Source organism: Artemia sp. Qi Xiang Cuo, chromosome 11 (assembly GCF_049724085.1).
Source record: "Artemia sp. Qi Xiang Cuo chromosome 11, ASM4972408v1, whole genome shotgun sequence".
Classification (NCBI taxonomy): Eukaryota; Metazoa; Arthropoda; class Branchiopoda; order Anostraca; family Artemiidae; genus Artemia; species Artemia sp. Qi Xiang Cuo.
The window spans coordinates 13,118,609-13,144,196 of NC_142804.1; the positions used below are offsets into that span (position 1 = coordinate 13,118,609).

The 25,588-nt window shown below is 35.1% G+C and overlaps 1 protein-coding gene across 2 annotated transcripts; it reads left to right on the plus strand.

Moving 5' to 3' along the window:
* The first annotated feature begins 1,836 nt into the window (after positions 1 to 1,836).
* RpS12 (ribosomal protein S12) lies at positions 1,837 to 24,479 on the plus strand. Of its 2 annotated transcripts, none has more exons than XM_089096306.1 (5): positions 1,837 to 1,909; positions 15,614 to 15,663; positions 17,139 to 17,264; positions 19,920 to 20,124; positions 24,316 to 24,479. In XM_089096306.1, exons 2-5 carry the CDS (start codon positions 15,656 to 15,658, stop codon positions 24,373 to 24,375), a joined length of 399 nt encoding a protein of 132 aa, XP_088952432.1. In that variant the 5' UTR covers positions 1,837 to 1,909; positions 15,614 to 15,655; the 3' UTR covers positions 24,376 to 24,479. The 2 variants fall into 2 exon arrangements, with proteins under 2 accessions (XP_088952432.1, XP_088952431.1); XM_089096305.1 differs by having other exon boundaries at positions 1,889 to 1,994.
* The last annotated feature ends 1,109 nt before the right edge of the window (positions 24,480 to 25,588 follow it).

Genomic DNA, 25,588 nt, shown 5'->3' on the forward strand with positions numbered 1-25,588 from the left:
AGCTGGCTTATTTCTTGGCGTGATTTACTTTTTCGGGAAGAATTTATATTTTTTGGCAATTCATCCGATTCTCGAACGAACGAATGCTCACGAAAGGTCAAAACCACGTTTTAACTCTATGGTCAAAATACGAATCTAACCGCAGCAGTGCGGTGGAGTTTTCAAATCCTATGAGACACGTGGCTTCGTAACAACAGCATAAAAAGCATTAGCCATTAAGTCATGGGGTTGAACTACAGCTGAAGGTACAGTATATTAGCTGTTACTTGTTAGTATAGAATAACACCAGGAATCAACCTCATAACAGACATGTCTGTAAAATCTACAGATCCTGTTTAGCTGTTTAGTTCATGTGAGTCGTTCAGGAGTCGTCATGCTGTCGTCATGTACACTCTAGCTATTTTCTGTGGTTTGTATCTCTGTACAAACAGATTGGGTACACAGCCTAGTCCACTGGTTACACACCCCAATGCATTGGGTACTGCCCCCAATATATTGGGTAACTCCATACCCGTTTTCACTTTTTGTCTAGGCCTATTCTGAGAAAACATGTTTATTTATATTTGAGGTTTTCTTTGCATCACTTCAGTTTAAATATGCTCAAAGGAAAAAGCAAATTGGTCATTGATTTTCTCAGAATACATGCAAAAGTGAAAATCGGTATGGGGCAGTTAGGGATATTAATTGTTTTATGTACTACCATCAACATAATGTACTACTTCACCCCTGCAGTAGTACACCACAGGATCTGTACCTAAGAATTTGAGTACTACACCCCACAATCAGTACTACATTAAACATGGCATAGGTCCTACTACGCTATACATGGAGTAGGTCCTTCTACGCTATATATGGAGTAGTACACTTGGTTAGATGTAGGCATCAAATTCTAAGGTACAGATCCTGTGGTATAATATTACAGTGGTGAAGGAGTACATTATATGTTGATGGTTGTACATAAAACAATCAATCCCTAACTGGTATGGGGGGGTACCCAATCCATTGAGGTTTGTACTTCAATGTATTGGCTACCAGCAAATTGGGTACATGCCACAGAAAAATAGCTGGTGTACATGACTGGTTTGCACCCCCATTTTTAGCGGTGATGAGCATCAGCTTGTGACATAAGCAAACCTGAAGCAATCAATCTTGTTTCAGACTCATGTGATAATAAACCAATGATCTAATGATCTTTTTTGTTTTTGTCTGCGGGCTACGGTCGTTATTTAGTAATGCATCAATATGTACAAACAATACATAATGGCTGGGACACAAATTTAAGAATTTTTTCTGGCAATAACTCTATTGCGCCAAAAAGAACCTCTGACTGAATCAGAATGTTGACATTAAAACGCCTTGGGTCACAGAGTATCATTATAGTAATCGGAGGTCCGACTCAGTGAAATTATGGGATACAGAAATTGCGGCGCACACACGGACAGTGCTCGAACTAACACAGGAGAAATCGAACCGGTGGGCGTCCTCGTCAATAATTTTCTCCGAACTGTTGGACAGGAAAGTAAGCACGGTTGAGCATTTTCTGAACATAGCGCGTGGGAATTTCTGTAAAGTCTCTAGAGTTCCACATGGGGTACCGGTTTATCGCAATTCTACTAGATGCAGCCTCAAAATAATCTCTACACTGGAACTGAACTTCCTCAAGCCAGGGAACGAATTGAAAGGTGGATAATGCCAGTAGGATCAAAGGACCTGAATAGTGGTAAGTATTTCTATAAAACGGCCGTCAAAACTTGGACACGTTTAAAAGTAAAGCTGGATTTTGGGCAAAAAATTGTCTGGCTTATTTTTGGCTTGTTTTTCAAAGGCTGCGGCTTACTTTTTCGTTCATCATCTGGCAACACAATAGGGAAGAAAGAATTATTACTAAAAATATATTCGGGATATCATTGTGAGTTTTATCTCTTTTAATCACGAAACTTCAGTCAGGTTATTGTATCAAAAGTTCATATCTATTCTGCGGACAAGGTTTGTAGGTATATATTTCCAAATACCTTTCTTATTCTTGATTTAGACATGGTATCTATTCAGAATATTAGGCCGTAACTTAAGGAACCATGAGGTTCACAAGAAAAATCCCTGGGACTTATTTGTACTTTAGGTCTATTTATTAAAATATCACTAATATATGCTCTTCTAATACAACAGTCACTACCATTGTAATTGTAGCTTGGCCTTCTCTCCCTCTAAGGTCATAGCCTACAGGCGAGGTGAAGCTAGGGTTGACAGTTAGTAGCCTCCAAAATTGGGGCTATTAAGAAGTAAACTTGTTGAGAAAACAATTCTTGCTTCAAAATATGCAGAAGAATTGTAGTTTGCAAATTTTGAAAGCTATTCCACTAGGCTAGCCTATGTTTTACCTCCTCCTTCTAATGTTTAAATGTTTAGCCCACATTTTACATTTCTCATACATATTGGCATGTGGTAAATTTTTACCAAATCATATTAGGCCTATTGAGTTTCAAATAAAGTGAATAGCCTATACCATTTGATGCCTTTTTTTAGGCCTATGCTGATTACAAATATAACATTCATTTCTGATAGAAATGATTATTATATTTGTAATCAGCATAAAAAAGGCATTTTGAAATTTGATTAGCCTACTACAGTTCTTGTGTATACTTTGAAGTTCAAATTGTTTTCTTAACATGGTTCCTTCTCAATAGCCATAATTCTTTATTTAGCCTATATCATAAGTATTTGGCTAGACCTATAGTGGTGCATTAGGTGATTTGGCTATAAAGTGGATTTTTGCTTCCTAGTTAGCCTACTGTAACAAATTTTTATAGTGCAGTGATAAATTATACTTACATTATGCTATTGTGCAGCTTTTATATAGCCTAAATGTCTATATTGATAAGACCCTATTTAGTTAGCCTACTATTTATAATTTTTTTTGCTCTGGTCCATTGGGTTCCCGCAATATATGACAGACTTAGGCTATATAGGACTCACCAGGAATGTTATTCTTGTGAATCCTTTTCTAAAAATATAAATATAACATCCTAAGGCTGAAATCTCAGGTGGTGTCAGTAGACCAGCTACCCCAATAAGCTATGGGAATGTGGCTTTTGGGCTTTCTATAAAGAGTAGCAACTATAAATTTCCTCATCATTATATATCAAAGAAAAATAGGCTGTTTGATCAGATGATATCAGGGAAGTAAGGATGCACAACAGGACAAAAAAAAATGATGCATCTAAGACCTCTCTAAAAAAAAAAACTTAGAGGACAGTCTTTTTAGGGGCTTAAGGGCTGGGCACACATAGCTGATTTTGGGAACTGATTTCCAAATCAGTGCTGATTTTAAAAGAAATTGGCATTGATTTGACCTTGAAAAAATTTCTAGTTTTCAGCACCAATTTTTCAAAATCAATGCTGCTTTTCATCATGATCATCACAAAAAAATAGGGATACAAATAAATAGTCAGCTAGAAGTATCTGTGGTGAAAGACCCCACTACTGGACTGAGATCAATCAAGCAACTATTAATATAACTCCAGTTGACTATTTGTGTCCATGATTTTTTGTTCTGAAAATTTTGTGCAATAAATTTTGCTTTCAACAAATTTTTCTTACTGCTATTGTTTTTCCACTGATGCTGAAATCAGCTATGTGTGCCTAGCTCTATTAAAAGTTTTGAACCATTGTAAATTAAAAAGTTCACCTTTGGTGTAAAAGCTAGGGGTAGATTGAAATGAATACTACTAGTAGTACTAACAACCCAGTAATATTGAGCAGTTCATATAATTGACATACAAATAAAGTGAGCATACAGCTAGATGCTATTTTTTATGCTCTTTCCAAATATAATAATTGTTTTCTTGCAAATTCAGTTTAAGCCTTTTTTAGACCCTTGAAAATGATAATTTCTTTCTATGCTTTTTTTTGTATGAAAAGGGTTAAAATGTTAGTTTTAAACTTACTATTTCACTCTACAATCTATTTTGTTAAAGTTTTATGATCTACTAAGCTTTATTTGTCACAATTAAGTTTGATAAAAAAAAATCAATACAATTTTTCCAGCTGCCTTGTTTTTTTTGGCTGGCTTTGATATTTTTTAACATATAAGTGAAATGACAGTTTTTAAGCGGCCTAACAGAATAAGAAGAAAAGATGGCTTCTGTTAGGCCACTTAAAAACTGTCATTTCACTTATATGTTAAAAAATTGTTTTGAATTTTTTATTCTACTTCATCTTTGACAAATCAATGTTTGTGTGTTCTACAATTTTTACAAAATGGATTTATAATGAAGCAACAAGTTTGAAACAAATATTTTAACCCAATTTTATATTAAAAAAATAGAAAGAAATTATTATTTTCAAGGGTCCTAAAAGGGCTTAAAATTGAATTAGTTAGAAAAGAAATTATTATATTTAGAAAAAGCATAAAAAATGGTCCCACCTCAGCACCAAGCTGCCTGAGGCAAATACAGCTACACATGCTCCTCCTCCGTCCCAATTTAAAGCCTCCCACCCCCTTTACACCCTCCCTAGAAGTTCCTATTTCTTTTAAATCTCCTTATGACATCCTTCCATCCCAATTGAGGTTGACTGCTTTTTATTTAGCTCTAGTAAGTTGGCCAAAAAGCACAATCTATCATCTTCTATCTGCAAAACATGTCCTAGCCATCTCAACTTTTATCTCATTATAGCCCTAGAAAGCAGGATTGAACCACACTTTTCATATAGTCTAATTTGTCATACACTCTGGGAAACATCTAACAAATCTTCATCCATTTTGGGAGCACCCCATGCTTCAGAACCATACTTGATTGCTTATCACTGTAGCTTATAATATTCTGATCTTAGTTTATAGACTTATCTTTTTATTCTTCCAAACTCTTTTTCAACTGTGAAAGTACACCCTGGGCTTTGGCTATTCTACTTTTAATATCTTCACTGCACCCATTGTCTTTATTAATAATGCTAGGTTAACTTAGTTAGTAAAGCTGTCCAATTTATCAATCATTTTGTTATCCAATATCCCTTTTTCATCCTCACTTATTCCTACCCTTAGCAACTTTGTCTTAACATTAATTTTCAAACATATTCTAGCACCCTGAAGTTATTAAAAGCTCTAGAAGTTCTTCATTTTGCTCACACTTTCATCCAGGATTCTTTACTCATCAGTATAATCTAAAGCACATCACATACCCCTCCTAAAACTGCACTGCTCTTCACTTAAAACTTCATTTATGGCATCTCTAAGTCTAAAAAGTATCATCATACTAAATTATTTACTATCTACATAAACCAGGCTAATGCCTCTATAATTACCATGCTCACTCTTATCAGCTTTCTTATACATGGCTTTAATTGGGGTTTTCCTAAAATTGCTAGGTACCCCCCTTTTTCAAAATCATTCATAATTTTCAGTAACTTATTTCTATCCTTATAACCACCATATTTAAGAAACTCACATCAGCACCTGGGACCTTATTATTTTTTAATCTTTTGGTACTGTTACTAAGTACAAAATAAATCTTCCTTCACATCAAAGGTGTCACAAACTTCATACTTCTTTCTATCTTTTCCTGCAATTATATTCTTGTTTTGCACATTTGCCCATCTATCTTTAAATATTTCCTTATCACTGATTGTGGTCTTGTTCCTATCTTTAACTAAGACAAGTCCAGATTGACTAATCCATCTCAATTTATTAACATGCCAGAACAATATTTAAGGTAACATGCCAGTACAATATTTTACTATTATGCCATCAAGATGCATCCTCCAGATCTTTGGCAATTTTATCCATGGTCTCTAGGCAGCATTGCTTCCTAGAACTCTACTACCATTACAGAAATTTCCAGCTGGTTTTGGACCATTAAGCAGTTGAGCACTGAATGCTTTTAGCAGAGTCCATATTGGTGGCCACCCAAAAGTTCATTTAGCCTCAGGTACTGATAGAGTGAATGATTGAAAACATTAATGCTGGAGAAGAGGCAAATTGGTCTATATGATTCCACTCTCATTGGATTGCCATCTGGTTTAGGCATATAAATAATGGGCTGAGCTAATATTCAATGACACACTGTTCATCTATACAACACAGTATTACAGAATTCAAGAACAGTTAGTGAACTTTCTAAGTCAATGGACCAGTAACCTGCTTTGACCACCAATTTTGAGGAAAATTGTACCACCTTTATTCAACACATACAAAACTCAAGAACAGTTAGTGAACTTTTTAAGTCAATGGACCAGTAACTTGCTTTGACTCTACAAACATTACATATTCTGGTTAACTGGGTAGAATTTTGATACAGAGATTAAATATACTCAAAATGTGGATTGTAATAGGAACAACAACACTGCTTAAATGGTACAAAAACTTATAATGTTGTAACTTTGTCAATTGTCCTCTCAACCCTTCAAAAAGAAAAATACATCTTATTTGGTTTTGTGGAAATCCTTGTTTCTCAAAAAATTCAGTTCAAATGGGCTAATAGGATAAAGGTGATAGGTTAGTATTTAGAAATTTTGGTGTAGGTACAACTGGAAGATTTTTATTAGGTTAGATTAGATTTTTTCATTTTGCCTTCTGTTTTATTGTAAATATGAAATGGCAGGTTTTAGGTATAGGCGCTGTCTTGTTATTTTCTTATGAAACCTTTAGCAAATTGAAAAAAAAAATGGAAGCCAACTACCTTTTGACAGTTAGTATGGTTAGGTCTTGTAATCTTCTGTTTCTTCATATATAATATGCACTTCCAGATATATAATGTTATTACTGACAAACAGTTTATGAAATTGTTACACCCAAAGGTCACAGCTGCACATTTACTAACTTTGAGTATAGCAGCCTTTGGTAGATACATTTGGAGAGGATAGCCAATTTTGATGCAAGTTTGAAGGTATTACTTTGTGTGGTCACAAACCTATAGTGCATTGTCTTAGACATCTTATGAACAGATAGTCTGTTTTGTAAAAATGTCAAATGAAATCTTTAGGCATTACAGTAATGATCTGGTCATGGGTTATAGCATTACCTGCATAGAGGAGCTGTAGAGGCTGAAAAATTCTTCCCTACTTTTTGTATTTGTGATCCTCTGTGGAACTTCTGTCCCCCTCTCTTTGGTACCAATTCAAGAGGGGATTACTTTTCCTCTTCCTGTGTTTTTTCCCTCTAGATTTGAAAATTTAATTTTTTGGAATTTTTATTTAAAAGTATCCTTTTCAGGTATTTTTACTAAAAAATAAATAAAGAAGCAACAAACTTGTCACTCACCCCTAGATTTTGAGAAAAATTTTCTTCACAACATTTTCATGAATTGGTGCTGCTGCCCTTTCATTCTCATTGGCCAGAGAACTGTCAATCTATGGGTATTAGCCATGCCTGCACACAGGTTTGATCCTTGGGGGAAGTCAGGCTGTTTTATTAATGGGTCCAGAAATAGGGGGAATGATACATCATTAGGATTCTCCCCCTCAGAGGAAAAATGGTGACCCTAATATGAGTGTTGTAAAATTGCCATAAAATAAAAATTTTGTATGTAAAATTGGTAAAGTATGGTAAAATATGTAAAATAAGGTACTCCTCAGGTAATATGGGGTAAAATTGGTGTTTAGAGTTGCCCTGTAGCTACAAGACCAATTGAGCATTTCTTTTTAAGCATCCCTTTCAGCTTTTAATTACATTTTAATTATTCTGATTTTTCCTTGGCTTAATACACCATCATCTAGACCTTCATCAATTTAACTAACAGTCTGGTTCATCTCTTTGGTTAACACACATTTTTGATGGGTACCCAAAAGTTTTTTATGCCCTCCTCCCAAACAAAAGTCCTGGATATGACCCTGAGTATTATATATCAATCTCTGCCTCCACCCTCCTGTTGTCTCTTCCTTAGAACTAATTATGGGTACTTACCTATTATATGGTATAAACTTGAGAATTTGTATGGCAAAGATCAGACAATAACCAGTTTTCACAGTCTTTTTACCTGACAATTATCTTTGTCTTGGTGGAAAACTACATTGTGGCCATATTTTAATGAAACATTTAGTTTGTATTTTGGTTAGGTTACATGTTTAGTATAATGCTGTCTGGGCAACACCCCCCCCCCCCCCTTCTTTTCTGTCCACTGGCTGACATTATCCTCTTTTTTTCATGTCTATTTCATTTTATTATTTATTAATTAATTAATTTATTTATTTATTTATTAATACCAAAATACAGTAAGCTTTAACAAGCTTGTCACACTAAACAATTATAAAAAGTATATAACAATGTCAATGACATAACAAAAACATACAGTAACTGAAAACATAGAAAACATAATAACTGAAACATACAGTAGCATACTAAACTAACTGAAACATATCTGTTAATAATTGAAACATACCAAAAAGTAAGCCTACAAAATAACTGAAAACACACTCACAAATCAGCTAATACAAAAGTAAAAATATTCTCAAAATGGATTGTGATAGGACCTAGTATAGAAATCTGTAGAGGCTAAACTGCTTTTGAAAGACTGGATTGTGGTACTTGCAACTATTTCTGATGGAAGTGAATTCCAAGTGTTCCACACTCAGCTAGACAAAGAGTTTTGGACTATTCTTTTCTGTGAATGTGGTGGGTAAATTTTGTGTTGGTGTTGATGGGTACTGCTGTATTCTGTAAAAGTGAAAAAGTGAGTTGGGGTGGTATTATCAATATTACTAACAATGCAGAATGCATTTATTAGGTTGGCTCTATCATGTCTGAACTGGAGAGAAGGCAACTGTAGTCTTTGTATTCTCTGGTGGCAAGGTAGATGACTCAGGTATGGTATGAGTTTGGTGGTCTTACATTGCACTCTCTCAACCCTCTCTCTATCTCTCTTATTAAGGGGATACCATACTGATGAGCAATACTCAAGTATTGTATGTACAGTGGATACATAAAGTGAAATCAGTGAATGAAAATTAAACTTGAAAAAGTACATCTTAGACATAGTAATTGGTAATTCGCTTTATGGGTGATATCTGATACATGTTTATTAAATTTGAGACTTGAATCAAAGCAAATCCCAAGGTCACAAACATATTCCACACTTGAAATTGATTTACCAACAATAAAGTAATGGTAATGTTGAGGGAGTCTACGCAAATAGTGCAAATCATTGCACTTGGTTTCATTAATGAACATAGAGTTTGCAGCACACCACTGTCCCAGAGCAACCAAATCCTCTTGAAGTAAAGATATCTCATGTTCACTCATGACTGACCTGTAGATTTTTACATCATCTGCAAACATTTTTAAGGTTGAATTCCTAACAATACCTGGCAAATCATTGATAAATAGGCAGAAGAGTACTGGCCCAAGACAACTGCCCTGTGGAGCTCCACTTATGACAGACATAGGTGATGACAAAGCATGTAAAGTTTCTAGGAATTGATTTTCAAATGACTCATCAGAAAGTTGTGTTGTACTTGATGTCCTATCAATAGAAGGTAGGTTAAAGTCACCAACTACTAGAAACTTAGAACTAGATAAAGAGACAGTGGATAAATACTGCAATATTTTTCTATTGTTAAATGAAGACAATTCACAAACACTAGGACTACGATAAATGGCTACAATGGCTCTAAAAGCAATTGAGGACCCGGGTAATTTCACATCAACTACTAAGGATTCACTTATAATTGAAGAAATTGGGTCATTAACTTCAATATACTTTAATGAGGTATGAACATAAATGAAAATTCCACACTTATAATTAGTATTTATAATGAGATTATAATCAGGCACTTGCTGGAAAAATACATCTGGGTGCTGACAATTCTTGGGTAGTGATTCTGTAATAACAATAACATGGGGTTTGCGGGTTGATATTAGGGCATGAAATTCATCAATTTTTGTAGATAAATGGTCTGCATTTGTATGTAGAACAGTTAGATTACTTTGTTTGGTAATACTATATAGAGGCAGGGAATATGTTTTTAAAGGGCCATTCTGTTGTTTGGGGTAATGGCTCCCTGTTTTAGCATTTTTTTTGTCACTATACAACCATTTTTAATTCCTAAATTTTGCTCACCAGCAGCAGCCCTTTTCTTGATTTCTTCTACTAATTCTTTTCTGTGTAGCCAGTCTTCTTTTGAGGTATCAGCATAGAAATGAATGTCTCCCTTTTTAATGTGGGACTGTGTTAGGATGTCAATTTTAGTTTTGAAGGAACTGACTGAGAACAGTAATGGATCTGGTCGATTGGATGAGTTGGTAGCATTTGAGTTGGGTTTATTGCTTGTCAGCCTTTGCAAATTGGTCACTGCACCTACATCAATTCGAAACCTGTTTTTAAGAAAATTTTGTAAGAACTGTAAGTCATTGGTTTGGGGTAGAACACCATATACAACTAAATTCATACATCTTTTCAGTTGGTCATTTTCTTGTAGCACCATCTTTTGAACTTCAGTTTTCAGTTTATCAACAATGGTATGATTGACCATTTCCTCAATATTGGCCATGGACACCTTAGATGAAATAATATTTTCTAGATTCTGAACTCTAGCATTAATACCTTCAAGAGAGGTATGCATTTCATTTTGAAAACCAATATACATAGCGTTTGTTTCACTACAGTGCTCATTAAGAGCTGACTTCAGCAGCTGGGGAAGTTCTTGCTGGGCTGAACCTCTAGATTTACACATTGGGCATACCCGGGTTCTACCAAGTTGGTCATTCATTTTTACAAAGATATCATATTCAGAGGAGGACATTGATAGGCATTGTGCACACAACCATTGGTCACATTTATCAAACTGCATAGCACAAGAACTGTTGTCAAGCAAACACCCAGCAACAGCACATTTATCAATGCCTTTTTCAGGAGTAATTGGTTTCTGACGTTTGTTACTTTGTGGAGGGGGCATCACACTGGTAATAGGCTACTAAACTAGCTGTAATTTCAAAACTGCCAACAGGTGTGCAGATTCTATAATCAATAATCAAGTATACTGAGGCTACCCAGACTTCTTAGGTGAGGCGTAACACAACAAAGTAGAAACATACACTTGTATAGTTAGTAGTGCCCAGCTGTCACAACTATAGGTTACTAGTAAACATAGCCAGCAATAAGTGAAAAGTAAAAATACAAATAAGCTCACTCTATGGAATTAATCAAAATGTAGGAGAAAAAAACAAACCTTAGCCAATTATCGTTTGGTAGGCTGTTATTTTTATGTATAGGCTAGTTCTGTTATTAACTGTTTTTCATTTGTTCTTGTTTGTCATATTTCAATCCTGCTTGTAGCCCTTTCCATCTTTAACAGCTCACAGAACTAATTACCTTCATTCATGCTTCAGAGCAAAATAAGGTCCTTGCTGGATCTGTTTTGCTCTGCATATGTCACTGTGATAAGGGCCCAGTGATGTTGCATTAGTTGGTAGCTGAGAGGGATAGATTGTCCCACTTATATTTTCATGGCTTGTTATTCCATTCTTTGTCAAGCATTGACTTGAAGAAGGCACTAGTGGGTGCAGTCACGATTTTGTCTTCTAGGTTGTTCCAGTTGTTGGAAATATGCTTGGTAAAAAAGTTTTAATGCATTCTGGTCTTTGCTTTGATAGCTTCTGCAAGTGACCTCTATTGTCGTGTTGACCTGTATGTTTTGTGAGGAGGGTGGCGTTTGGTTGACTATTATATTTGTAGGTCAGTATCATATCAAATCTGCAATGTCTGAAGATCAGCATTGGTAGTTTTAGGTGCTTCAGTCTTTTGTCATACAGCATATTTTGCAGACCTGTGATGCATTTGGTGACACATCTTTGAACTCTGTCAGTTATTCTGGTGTCATGCTTGTAGAAGGGAGGGGTCAGACATGTTCCAAAGTCAAAGAATGGTCTAACAATAGAGCACAGGAGTGGCTGGTGATAGTGCATTTCAGCAAGCATAGACTTGAATTAGCTTTCAATGCTGCTTGTTGCCAATGCCCATGGAACATCAGTTGCTCATCAAGAAGTACTCCTAAGTCTTGTCCTTCATAACTGGTTTGTAGCTGAATATCAGACTGCAACTTCTGGCCATGCATGGTACTGGTGGTGAGGATTGTTATTGCCAAATGGAGGACATTGCATTTACTAATGTAGAACTTGAGCAGTCATTCACTTGTCCACTCTGGATTCTCTGGAGGTCTGACTGCAGGCTTTGTTGAATGGCTGGTCCAAAAAGCTTGGAGTCATCAGCATAAAATATGATGTTATTTGTGGCTTCCTTTGTCATATCATTTATGTAAATGAGGAAGAGGGTGGGGCCTAGGATGGTACCCTGAGGAACTCCACTGACAACGTCACATGGTTTGGAGAATACTTTATCACCATTATTAGTGAAAAGTTTGACCTGCTGTTCTCAGTCTGTCAGGAAATTCATCACCCATCCTACTACATCAGTGTGGATGCCAACTGCTGATAATTTGGCCCAAATGCATCTGTGGGACACCTTGTCAAATGCTTTGGCAATGTCAAGCAAAATTACCCTCTCCAGAAGGTCAGTGATGATATTGTAGATTTCAAGTAAGTTGGTCTTGACTGACTTTCCTGGAGGGAAGTTGTGCTGGTCTGGTGACAGTATACTGCTGGGCAGAAGATGTGTTAGAATTTCAGTGTTCACAATGTGTTCCATGGTTTTGCTACAGCTGGGGTTAAGCTGATTGGCTGATAATTTTCTGAATTTGTCTTGCCACCTTTCTTGAATATTGGTGTAATGTGAGAGCTCTTCCAATCCAAAGGCACAGTCTTTGAGTCAAGGGACCTTTGAAATATTTGACATAATGGAGTTGATATCTCATTAGCCAGTTCTTTTAGGAGCCTTGGGTGAATGTTTTCTAGCCCTGCTGACTTATTAACATCTAGCACGTCAAGTCGTTTTGTGACAGACCCCAGAGTAATCATGATAGGTGGCATAAGGTTTGGTACACCATACACTGGACTGTTGGGGAGAGGACTCAGTTTCATTGGTAAACACTGATGCAAATTGCTTGCTGAGTAATTCAGAAATTTCTTGTAGGTCAGTAATTTCCATGTCATCAGATTTCTTAAGTTTCTTTATTGAACATCTACTGTGGTCTTTGCTGGATACATAGTTCCAGAACTATTTAGGGTTTCTCTTGCTATCATCTGCAAGCATGGACTCAAAGTTTGAATACATTTGTTTAGTGAGATTTTTAGTTTATTTTGAGCCTTCACAAACTTTTCATAGTGATAATCTTTCACCATTTTTCAGTATTGGCTTTTTTGGTTTTGTTCTCTACATATCTGAGGGGTCATGCATGGGAGTGTCTTGAGCTTTGGCACAAGTTTGGTAGATCTGTGTTTTTTCTGGAGTGCTGTAAGCTCTTCTTTGAATCCAATTCACTGTTGATCTACTTCCCCTTGAAGCAAAGACCCCCAGTCCACGCCACTCAACTCTCCTTTGATTACTGTATAGTTGATGTAAGTCTTGTTGTTATAATCGTTTGTTATCTTGTGGAAGGCTAAACTGACTTCAATGACAAGGTGATTTCTCTTGCATAAAGGGGGGTGGTAACTTATGCTTTGTAGCTGTCCTTTATTCCTAAAGAATACCAAATCAAGGAGGGCTGGTCTCTGGGAAAGTTGATGCCTGGTTGGCTTTTCAACTATCTGAGGTAGGATCAGATCATGAAGGCATTCTTAAAAAAGGTTAGAGGAGCTTCTATCCAGTTGGAAAGGGTCAAATGGGAAGCCTTCTCTCCAGTGAAGGGTTGGGAAGTTGAAGTCACCAGCAATCAGCAAATTCCCTTTGAAGCTTGCAGTTGCATTAAAAAACATACTTGTAATCACTTTGCATTTCAAGCTGATCTGAGGCAGAGGGGCTCCTATATATGCAGCCTATTCAAGTTACCACCATGCTGTTGTGATCAGTGAGATCAAACCATATAGCTTCCACAATCTGAGTTGCAGGATATACTAATTTGTTGGGCACTGTAGGATGCTTTGACAAGTGCCAATGTACTACATCTATAATTTGGCGACTGCAAATTTGAAATAACAAAATATCCAGGGAACTTACCACTAGACTTTGGTCAAAGAACCAGATCATAATTTTTGAGTAAACAACAGTTTTCAGCTCATTCAGTTTGTAAGTAAGCTGGTCAACATTAGTAATATGAGCAGAAAAAGTTGGACATACTCTTTGTAGGTGTTTCTTACTTTGGTGGTTGGTCTGGCAATTGGGCTTGTCCATGTGGTCATCTAGTAAGGCAAAGTTTGTTGCAGGCGTTGATGAATTTGCAGTCCAAAAACTTTTCGAGTTTGTTTCAGATTATAATAAATCAGCACTAGAAACAGTTGATTGTCTTTCAGTAGATATAACACTATGTACACTGTCCAATTCTTGGGGTTCTACATCTGCATTGGGGCAGATGTAGACAGACCATTTTATATCATGATTTTGAAATCGCATATGCCAAGGTTTTGTTCACCTACAGTGGTGCATTCTTTCAGTTTTTTGACAAGCTGCTTATACTTTTCATGGTCCATCTTTGAGTGGTCATGGTGGAACTGGATATCCTCCATTCTAGTAAATGACACTTTAATAATTTGCTTCTTGATTTGGAAGGAGGACACAGTGAACAACAGCAGGAACAGGAACAGGATATCCTCCATTCTAGTAAATGATACTTTAATAATTTGCTTCTTGATTTGGAAGGAGAACACAGTGAACAACAGCAGCAGAGGAGTGTTAGGTGCCATAGTTCTGTCACTCTGCCCATTTAAGTGTCGAATATTACTTGAGGGACCACATGCAATTCCATACTCACTTAACAGGAAGTTTTCAACAGTACTTGCATCATCTTTTGTGCTGGGTATTGGAATTCTGTAGGCAACTATGAAAAAAAAAATCAAAATATGTAGATGTTGAAATCTCTAGGGAATTAAACTTATATTATTAGTTAGAAAACGCATAAACAGAATAAGGCACTAAGGTGAGTAACTATAAAACATTTTAGGGTCTATTAATTGTGAAAATAACACACTAGAATTGGAGAAATGACTTAGACACTAAGTTTAAGTTAATAATCCACAATTCAAATATCACAACATCACATGGGTTTGTTGATCAACATTGACTTGATATATAATTTTATTTGGTATATTGTTGACTGGATATATAATATAATTTTATTTTTGCTAATATTTTACTATTCCAAAATTTTGATTACCTGTAATATAATCTAATACACTTCATTGTTCTGATAGCAAGAGACTGAAGTCACACAAACAATCTTCTAATACAGCTATATACAAGGAAAATCAATCTATCATATCCACAACTGATTTTGTCTACCTGTTAAAGAGAGATTATTTATGCACACTAGCATTTTTTGAAGCTGTGAAAATTTCAAGGTGGCATAAAATATGTCAGCAAAATATGTAAAATACTGGTAAAAACGTAAATTGAATTAAAAATGTAAAATACCCAATTTTACCAGTTACAGCAGTACCTAAGATGAAGCTTGAAGCCCTCTTTATATCATCTTTATTTCTGAGCTTTCTAAGCACAACTTTGTATGTACTGCTTTTTTATGGCTATTATTATTTTTTAGCTTTACAGGGAAGATATTTATTTATAATATTTTATTTTAGAAGGAGTTCCTCACTTGAAGCTTACAGCAACCTTCAAGAAATATGGAAGGGTAAGTGTTTTTAACCAGTCTCAACTTCTTTAAAAAAAAAAACTTATTCTTCTGGAAACCGGTGCTTAGAGTCTAAACAGTCTCCTTTTAGTTTCTTACAAAAAAAAATTTGCTTGTTTAATTGCTTCTGATCTTCTTCTTTGTGTTTCTAACTGCAGTTACAATTAACCACTGTGAGACAGGTTTTGGTGTCAGGGCAACCATACTAAGTTATAAATTTGGCAGAAAAATCTAAATCATTAACCATTTATTCAATTTTGTTTTTTATGTCAGGTTACTTATTTCATTTCAGTTGGCTTACTTATGATACAGGGATTTTTTTTCAGTATAAATCGAGTAAGGTCTATTTATAGGAAATGTGATGGTTCTCATTTTACAATGATAAAAAAAAAACGGTACTTGTCTATTATATCAAACACACTCAAGAAGTGAAGTTTGGTGACAAAAAAATATGAAGAAAACAGAATATTTTATTAGCAAAATTGTGAAGGTCATTTGTGAATTAATAAATTTGGCGCTTTGGTGTTGGCTGACCATCTCAAAGACAAAGAAAAGTTCATTACTAACACAATTCTTGACCTTGTTCATTTTAGTTCATTATTAATGCAATTCTTGAGGACACCAATTAGTTTGCTTTGACTAATGATAGAATATAGTGTCTCATCATGGATGTTCAAGAATCATTTCAGATTGTTGGAATGGCTACGACACAACTGGGATGGAACAAGCAGGTTTCACTACTTTGAAAATGAACCACAAAAATAATTTTGTTGACCCAGATACTGGCACCTCTACCCACAAACTAGAGAGAATGAGGGGCTCTGCAAAGTGGACGCCATATTTTACATTCTTACTTAGTAGAGTACATGTGGTGGGCGGCAGTAGAGGCAGAAGGCCGCGTTCATTTTAACGCAATTCTTGAGGACATTTCTGCATTCTGGGAGCATATTTCCTAGTTGTGGTTTTCACAATTTTGCTAATAAAGTATCTTATTTTCATCATATTTTTTTTTTATTAGGTTAAATAGGTTTGTTTATGTTACGTATTTAATATACGCTATGCGTTACCTCCCCTAATGCATAAATTTATAACCCAAATTTGTTTCTAAACTATTATATTTTCATCACATTTTTTTTTTCATTAGTATTCACCAAACTTCACTTCTCGAGTGTTTTATATAATAGACAAGTACCCAAAAAACAAAAAAAATTATTCTGTTGCTATATTCCCCATAAAAAAAATTATGAGTATCTGTGCTTAAAATTTTAACTCTCAGGATTATTTATAGTAGATCTATTCAAGTATGTTACAATGTAGGTACCATTGCCGCTTCTACAGAAGTCTATCCCAAGTTGTCAATTAACTTGCCCTTTTGCATGGACTAAGACTAGCTACTTATTTAGTTTCACTCAATACTATAGTTACTCACTGCTTGTTTAAGGTGTTTTTTATTTTTCATTGGATATTTTTTTTAGAGATGATGTCCCCACTGGTGCTGGGCCTATGGATTTGAATTCAGCCCTTCAAGAGGTCCTTAAACATGCTCTTATCAATGATGGCCTCACAAGGGGTTTACACGAGGCTGCTAAGGCTCTGGATAAGTAAGCTTTCACTGCATATTTGTAAGACAGTGGTTTTACCTCCTTTACATTTAAATAACAGTTCAATAGGGAAAATCCTTCTATTAGACAGTGAACTGCAACAAAATAATCTCAAGATATTTTGGTCATCAGCACACATTTGGTGGCTGTCATCAGCAGATAAACTGAGTTTGTCTGCTGATGATCAACACTGTACATGTGACTGAAATATCCAGAGATTATTTTGTTGTGGTCCACTGTCTAATAAAAGGATTTTCCCTGTTATTTATACGTCGAGGAAAGGCAGTGTAGTCTTCAAAATACCTCCCTCCCATTACCTTAAATTGCAGCTAGGAGCAATCTAAGGATTTCTCCTTGTAGAGCTCCAGAATGATGACTTGAGTTGTATACAAAGTTCATTAGTGACCAGGTGTTGTTCCATGTTCAGTAGCATCCCAATTGAGTTTACACTCTCTGGAAGACCACTCAGCATCTAGCCTTCGTTTGAAAACATCAACGGATTCACCAGTAACTGTTTTATTAGATAGTTTGTTCCAACTGTTGACAATTCATGTTGAGAAGAATTGAGTGTGGACCCCGGATATTGTAGATTGCTTGACAAGTTTCAGGTGATGACCTCTAGTTCATGAGTTGGTACCAACACAAGATAAGAGGGCCCTCAATATTCCTGTTTATGGGAGGAACTCTTACCAAAAGATTAGGGAAAGTCATTCTTCAGCAGAAAATTGTATGGCTTCCTTCTAAAGGCTGGAACGATCTATAATAGATTATACTGTATTAGCATGAAAAATTCTTGCTTTGAACAATAATGTTATTTACTATTTGCTGACGTCTAAAAATATAGTAACTTTACTAGTTTGGCAGATTTTGACTTTTATTAGTTTGACATAGATTTTCTCTTTAAAAAACGTTTTTTTCTCAGTAGATGTTCATTAAAAAAAACATTTAAAATAGTGTTGATAAAATGTTAGCCTGCTAGAGAAGTTATTGTTTTATGTAGCAAACATTTCAGGACTTGTGTTAGAAAATGTTTTGTAAGGTATGGGGCTGAAATGCTAAAAAGCTAACCTTTGCGGGGTGGAGGGAGGGGGTATTTTCTAAGAGTCCTTCAGAAAGTCTGCAAAATTGAGGAAGAGAGTCCTTCTACTATACTTCTACCGTGCAGAAACTAATAGGTGGAAATACGAAAATGGTGGAGATATTAGTATCGTGTGACAGCTTGTTTTTGATTAAAATTTATAACTATTCCAGGTCTGGATCTTTTAAAGATTAACACCTTAAAATCTAGGGCAATGACTAAATTAAATACAAAACAAATTACAATGTATAATACATAATGAAAATAATGTAAAGTAAATTTAACAAAGTACCTTTAGGGCAACAATGGTCAGTCAAAGAAGGGTGTATATAATTTACCACTATATACAGAACCGAAATGCTTCCAGGGAGACTCCAAAATAACCGAAAATAATGATAATATTGTCTTTTATGTTCACAATATGTACACAACAAATAAAAATCTAACAAATACATAATAGAACAAATAAATAGTACTCAGTGCTGCACAAAAAAAGCATTCCTCATCTGTTACTTTTTATACAGACACATTCTTTTAAAGTCAATGACATGTCTCTATACAATTTATCAAAATCATTTTTAGCTAAGTTTCTTTCTTGTAAAGGGTGATGATAAAAAGAAAATATGTATAGGAAATAAATGGTACACTATACTACACAAAACTTCCAATTTTATAATTTCTTATAAATACAATTGTTTTTTTTCTGTCAATGAATTGTCTCCAAAAAAGTTAATTCAAATAACACTAAAATAAGGTTATGTTGGCTAAAGAGTATGGATGAAAAAAAAGAATCCATCCCATTGAAAGTTTTGGGTACAAGATTTTTCCATATTGGGAATTGTGTTTCTTGATCTTGATCTCTTGAAGTAAGCGGTCAGTTATATTTATTATTTATAGGGGTATTTTTAAGTGTGCTCTGACCTCTGTCAAAGTATTTGAGTATGGGTCAAGTACATTTGCAGTGCCAATTTCGATACTTACGTGGAATCTTCATTTTTATTATTGATTTTTATCGGAGTTATTTCATAACGTGAGTCATATTATTTATCAGAGGATTTTCAAAAATGCGTCAATTACAACCTTTAGACACAACAGCTACGACATTAAAAAAATTAATCTAAAATTGGAGTTTTTTATACTGTTATATTTTTATAGCAATATTTTTATATTCGGAATTCTAAAAATAGAGCTATGATAAAAATCTATGCAAAAAATTTCTCTTTTTTTTTAAGTGTGATAGTGTCCTTGTATTGTGAACATTGAAAATTCATTCTTTGTTTTAAAAAATTTACGTATTTTACTTTGTTGACATTCCTGGGAATGATTTGTAGCTAGTAAACAAAGCCCAGAGATATTTGCCATTTTGTTGAAACATTCTAAGGGAATAAAGGGGATATTCTAACATGCCAATATTTAGAGATTTTTAGTTTGATGAAAAATTGCCTAACGTTTTTGACAAATGCTATATAAATGTGAAATATTCATCCTTGGAAAAAGGGAGGATAACATTTTATGGCCCCTTCCCCTCTCAAGGCAGGTGATATCTTGTATTTTAAGGGGATAATCTTTTCTTTTAGGCGTCAGGCTTTGCTCTGCGTTATTGCTGACAGCTGTGACGAACCACTCTACAAGAAACTGGTTACAGCATTGTGTACAGAGCACGAGATCCCTCTGATCAAAGTTGACAGTAACAAAAAATTGGGTGAGTGGGCTGGACTCTGTAAAATTGATAAAGAAGGGAAAGCAAGGAAAGTGGTTGGATGCTCCTGCGTTGTTGTTAAGGTATTGTATTTTCGAGTCTCAGAGAACTATGTGCCGATTGGGGGCGGGGGCAATCGTCCTGTCTAGATTTTGAAAAACACCTTTTTTGTGTTTTCATTATAAAAAAAAAATGCTTTTAGATACTCGATTTGCCATTTTCAGATCTTTCCATTCACCAAGCGAGAATTGCTACATTGCTTGACTTTTTCTTAGAGAATTATATAAATTTGTATAAAAACAAGAAAATAATTATATTTTCGTATCTTTTCGAGGTATTTTTTAATCCAAAAAAACTAAAGCTCAAAAAATTGATCCGATAAAGCTAAATAATGTTTGATCAAAGATAGTAAAATTATCTTTTTATATTGAAACATTAAAATGGTGGACTACAAAAATCAAACGAAAAATTTTCTTAAGGGAACATTAACCTTCATTTTAGTTAAAGAAAGTTTGACGTGAAGGAGCTTAGTTCAATAAAAATGTACCATTGTCAGGTGGACACGCTGAAAGTTTTGACGATTAGCTATTTCCTTGTCACCTAGCGTTGAAACTGCCAAGATTCTGGAACTGATTAATATAATTTTTAAATCCTCAACATGAAGATCGGCAAGTCTCACGATGGAGTGAATCGAATGCTTTCAAAAAGTCAGTAAACTCGAGCAATATCTGCTCGACCCAGAGATCGGACCCAGCTGTAGCAACACACAGCAGGGCCGACAAAGGGACAGTAGTCAAGAAGAACCGTCGTTCATCTGATTACTCATTTTATTTATTGCTAAAAGGTGGAAGATGCAAATTTAAAAGTGATTTTAGATCAAGTAACGGGCTTAGTCCTTGAACGATTTGCTTTGTTAATAAAGATTTCTTGTATGTTTTCTAACAAAGAAATTCAAATCTTTAAAGCAGTTTCAGATGAAGAAATGAAAAATTTGTGAAAGACCAAAAAATAATATCTTCTTTTTAATCGTCCATTATGACCTAGATAAAGTTTTAAAAAATACCTTAGAAAGAAGCTAATGCAGACAGGCATAAGGGTCTTCTGTCAAACAAGTGATGGTTCAAGGATTAAGTAACACTAGCTCGTAGAAAGGTAATTCTTTCTTCCTAAATCCTGTACAGAAATGTCTGTTTCTTTTCGTTCTTCCATCGTAGTAGAAAGCCCTTGACTGATAAATGATATAATATGTTTAGAGAATAAATTGTCATATTTTGTTTAATATAGTACAACATTTAATTCAAACTCACTTCAAGTTTTAATTAAAGTCGAGACCAACCCAGTGTTCTTCAGTCTCAAGAATATTTTCATAGTTCCATTGAGAATTGCACACATGGAAAGATTACCACTGCGCAAAATATAGAGGGAAGATTTCACTGGCAGCAAGTGCTGCCAGTGCAAACTGCAGCCATGAGTCGAATCTTTGAGTGAAATCTTTTGCAATGTCCCATTTATTACGTTTTGAGGATTTGCGATGCAACGAAAAAGGCCTGACTAGATAAAAGAATCCAATATAAAACAAAACACAAACTACGTTTATTTTATTAAGTAGTGGGAAAAAGGTAGCACGTAAAGCAACAATACTTCATATTAGAAGATTTAATATTTAAAATATTAGACAAAATCAAGAGCATTTTTGTAACAAAAGAAGGAAACTATCCCCCCACCCAAGTAAAAAGATATTCTAGACAGACGAAGGTGATACTGTTTGAAGTGACATAAGAAAACAATGATAGCAATATAGGAAAATAGCAAAAGAAAAAATAATTGTAGCATTCCAAAAAAGGTGAGACACAAAGTTCCTGTAATGTTATTATAGCGACAAAGTGTGTTTGTCACATTGTGACTGGCCATAGTACGAACCCAGAAAACTTCTAAAAAATAATTTTCAATTTGATCTTTTGCATGTTCTTGAAATTAGTCTTTTTTTAAATAAACATTTATTTTTCTAAAGTATTGTTGTGGCTGATAAGGAAATTTTAGCTTGAAAATGTAAATATTTACAATAAACACTTAAATGCACGATACTTGTCTCGTAGATTTAGTGTACTAAAATACAATAAGTAATACATAATAGTATTATAATAAATTACCATTGTTAATAGCCCTTCGTTGTTATTGACAAACGTCGGTCACGGCTTATGAAACTCTAGATCATGAAAATAGCTAATTGAATGCTTTTTATTGGAGATGGAAGTGTATTTATTTTTATTGGGATGATTTATTTATTATTATTATTAACTGGTAATTTTGGGAAACTGGCAATTTGAAAACTCTACTAAAAAAAAATCTTTTCAATGTTGTAACACTTCTTTTCAATTTATCATGTTTGATTCTAAGAAAAAAGTACTCCTTATCCTGCATAATTAAAGAAGTGCCTTAATGGTACTATAATGGACAAGTTGGAAAATTTTTGGAAAGATGGTATACATCATATTCTAATTTTCCTTTGCTTTCTTTGTTGTTTGAGAACCAGTTTTGCATTTTGAAAAAAGGTGAAGCTTTAAGTAAATATCGCCATTTTTCTTCTTGGAATGCCAAGCCTTCTGGACTCCTTCGGTCTCCTTTTGGCTTCACGACGATTTTCAATCTGCAAGGGATGATGGGTCAGGAATAAGTCTTGCTACCATCTATGTGAACTACTCGCAGATATTGTTACGTCTTAGGAAATTGAAAATACTTTTGTATGGATGTCTTTCAGTGTTAGCTGGTAGGTTTGAGAGCAGCAACACGTTGATGCCAGGCAGGAGCTTTTGCCTCACTGAAGACTCTCCTAATGTTGATTACTTCCTACTGGATTCATTGACATTCAAAAATTTATTATGAATGATATTTATTATTCTGTTTACCTGTGTTGTCGTTTTAGACCCTTATGCCAAACTAAATAAAGAATTTCTGTGGAATATATTTGTGAAATTTCTGTGGAATCTGTGGAATATATTTCTTCGATCGTTGTCCCCTTGGTTTCATATTATTCCCTTTTAAAGTATTCTTTGTCATTTAACCTCACAGTTTATATAATTATCCAGTAAGCTTATCGCAGATCATTTCTGGTCTTCGTTCTCGGTGCGAACAAAAAGCTCCTCCCACTTCTTTCTTCACTTATGGATCAGTGTGTTTGCGTCTATCAATGAGAAATGGTTACAAAGTGCATTATTCTTAATAGCGGGTTTCCACTTGTTTCCGATTGTTTCGCGTCTGACTTGTCTGCCCGTGAAAAGATCTGATGCCGCTTATGTTTCTATCTGCAAAAACGTTTTCCGGAGCACTCGCACCCCGGTCCGGGTTTTTATAATGGGTGAGATAGGGAATGATCATACTGGATAATTATATAAACTGTGTTTAACCTCTAGCTGCCTTCTGTTGAGTCCTGAGGATTTAGAGACCCTAATCTAGGGACTAAAGTCTATAAAGGAGTTTTGATCTTGAGTTATACTAAATAAGAGAGTCATACTTACTCCAGCTATTTAAACATTTGCCTCTCAATTATTTAGACTATCTGTCTTGGCTTTTCTCTTTCTACAATTAGCCCTGTCTTGATGCAACCTACTGCAAAATACTTGATAATTTCAATTCAAAATCAACGGACTCGAATTGAATGACTCAATTCGAGTATGACTCTTATTGGACAAATACTTATTTGTCAGTTTTTGGATAGACACCCCTAACTAGAGTCTCGGGCAGGTTGACAAAGAATTTAAAATTAACATAGTTCTTGGAGTCGGAGAAAAGATTTTACTGGGTCTAACCTAACAAAAAGCACATGAGTCAAATGTAATGGCCCTGTTATTCAAGGTGACTGGTCTTTGGTCTTGAGGAGGTGCTCTGCTCTAAAGCAGAGCACTGCTTTAGAGCAAATAGAAGCACGTATATAGTCGTTTATTTGGAGGAGGGACTTCCAAAAAACCTGAATAAAATAGGCGAAAGATATGAATGATGGTCGAAATACGAAAAGAAGTCAAGGGCCCGGTTGTTCTGTGACCAGATTGCCATTTTTGGACTTGGGAGGGGGCACTAAAAGATTTAAGCATATGATTAAGTGCTATTGTCAAAATTAAATTTCATTTAGCAAAATAGTGTACTTTTGTCTTTTTTGAAGAGAGAATCTGAATCAGTGAGATTTCTTCCCCACCTATCTGGGCGTCCCTTAATGTCTTTCTTGTTTCATATGATTTGCATAAATGAATAGGTATATTAAGCTCATTTTTGTATTGCAGGATTGGGGCGAAGAGACACAAGCTACACAATTTCTCCTCGACTACGTCAAGAAGCAGTAAAACCTCTGCTAAATTGTATATCTGACACAAGATGTACGATTTTAAGATACAATTTACAAATTTTATACATTCTTGTTATTACATTTTGTAGTTGTGTCTCAAAAGTCTATTTTTTGTATTCAATTGGCAACAGGAAGGGTTTATTTGTCAATGATTACCATTCCTCTACCTCTGTTGTTCATAGCTTCTTTTTTTAATCCCTCCCTTGAAGTTCCTACTTCTTTCATATATTTTTATTACCTCTTCTCATCCTCTTGGAGAAAGTTAAAAGTTTTTTTTTAGCCCCAGGTAATTTGACAAGTAGAACGATGGTAAGTCATATGATAATTTTAACTGTCTTTGGCAATAACCTGTGAACAACATTTTTCATACAATCTATTATTTGACTTAGCTATTCTTCCAAACAGTGAAGATGTTAAAAATAGAATAGCCAAGGCCCAGAGTGTTTTTCACAGCTGAAAAAAGTTCGTAAGAATAGTAAGATAAATCTGCAAACTAAGATTATAATATTGGAAGCTACAGTGATGACAGTGGTAAAGTAGGTTCTGAAGCATGGGCGCTCCGAAAAACGGAGGAAGAATTGCTAGATGTTTTCCAGAGATTGCTTACGGACTGTTTTGCATATCCGACTGACTGACCGTATTTCAAACAGTAGGTTGTACGAAAAGTGTGGTTCAATCCCGCTTTCTAGGGCTATAATGAGAGAAAGGTTGAGATTTCTGGTGCACGTTCTGCGGATGACAGATTGTCCTTTTTGGCCTACTGTGTAGGGCTAAACAGAAAGCAGGCCATCCACGGTTGCGGTGGGAACATGGTGTAAGGAAAGATTAAAAGGAAATGGGAACTTCCTGGGAAGGGGTAAAGAGGGAGGCTTTGAATAAGTCGGGATAGAGGATGAGTGTGCGTAGCTATGCTGGCCTCAGGCGGCTTCGTGCTACGGTGAGTTGTTAGTAGTAGTAGTATATTATTTATTACACTTATTATATTATACTTACCTAGGTAATAAAGCTCTGACTCGGTCGATTTTGTTGTTTGCCAACGTCATTCTTCATCGTCGTTTAGCCCGAATTTAAAAAACTTAGTAATTTTAACATTGACTTTCATGCCCATTCTTGCAGGCTTTATAGATTTATTTCGTCGCAAGGGTACTGAAATTATCTAATCAGAGGTGTACGAGGGTGTTTCTTTCCCATTTGATGCCATGGTCATTAGG

Excerpts from the sequence above, each read along its gene's own strand:
- RpS12 (XM_089096306.1), top strand. Across the intron at positions 17,265-19,919 it reads GCTGCTAAGGCTCTGGATAA|GCGTCAGGCTTTGCTCTGCG; the intron begins GTAAGCTTTCAC and ends CTTTTCTTTTAG. Across the intron at positions 20,125-24,315 it reads GCTCCTGCGTTGTTGTTAAG|GATTGGGGCGAAGAGACACA; the intron begins GTATTGTATTTT and ends TTTGTATTGCAG.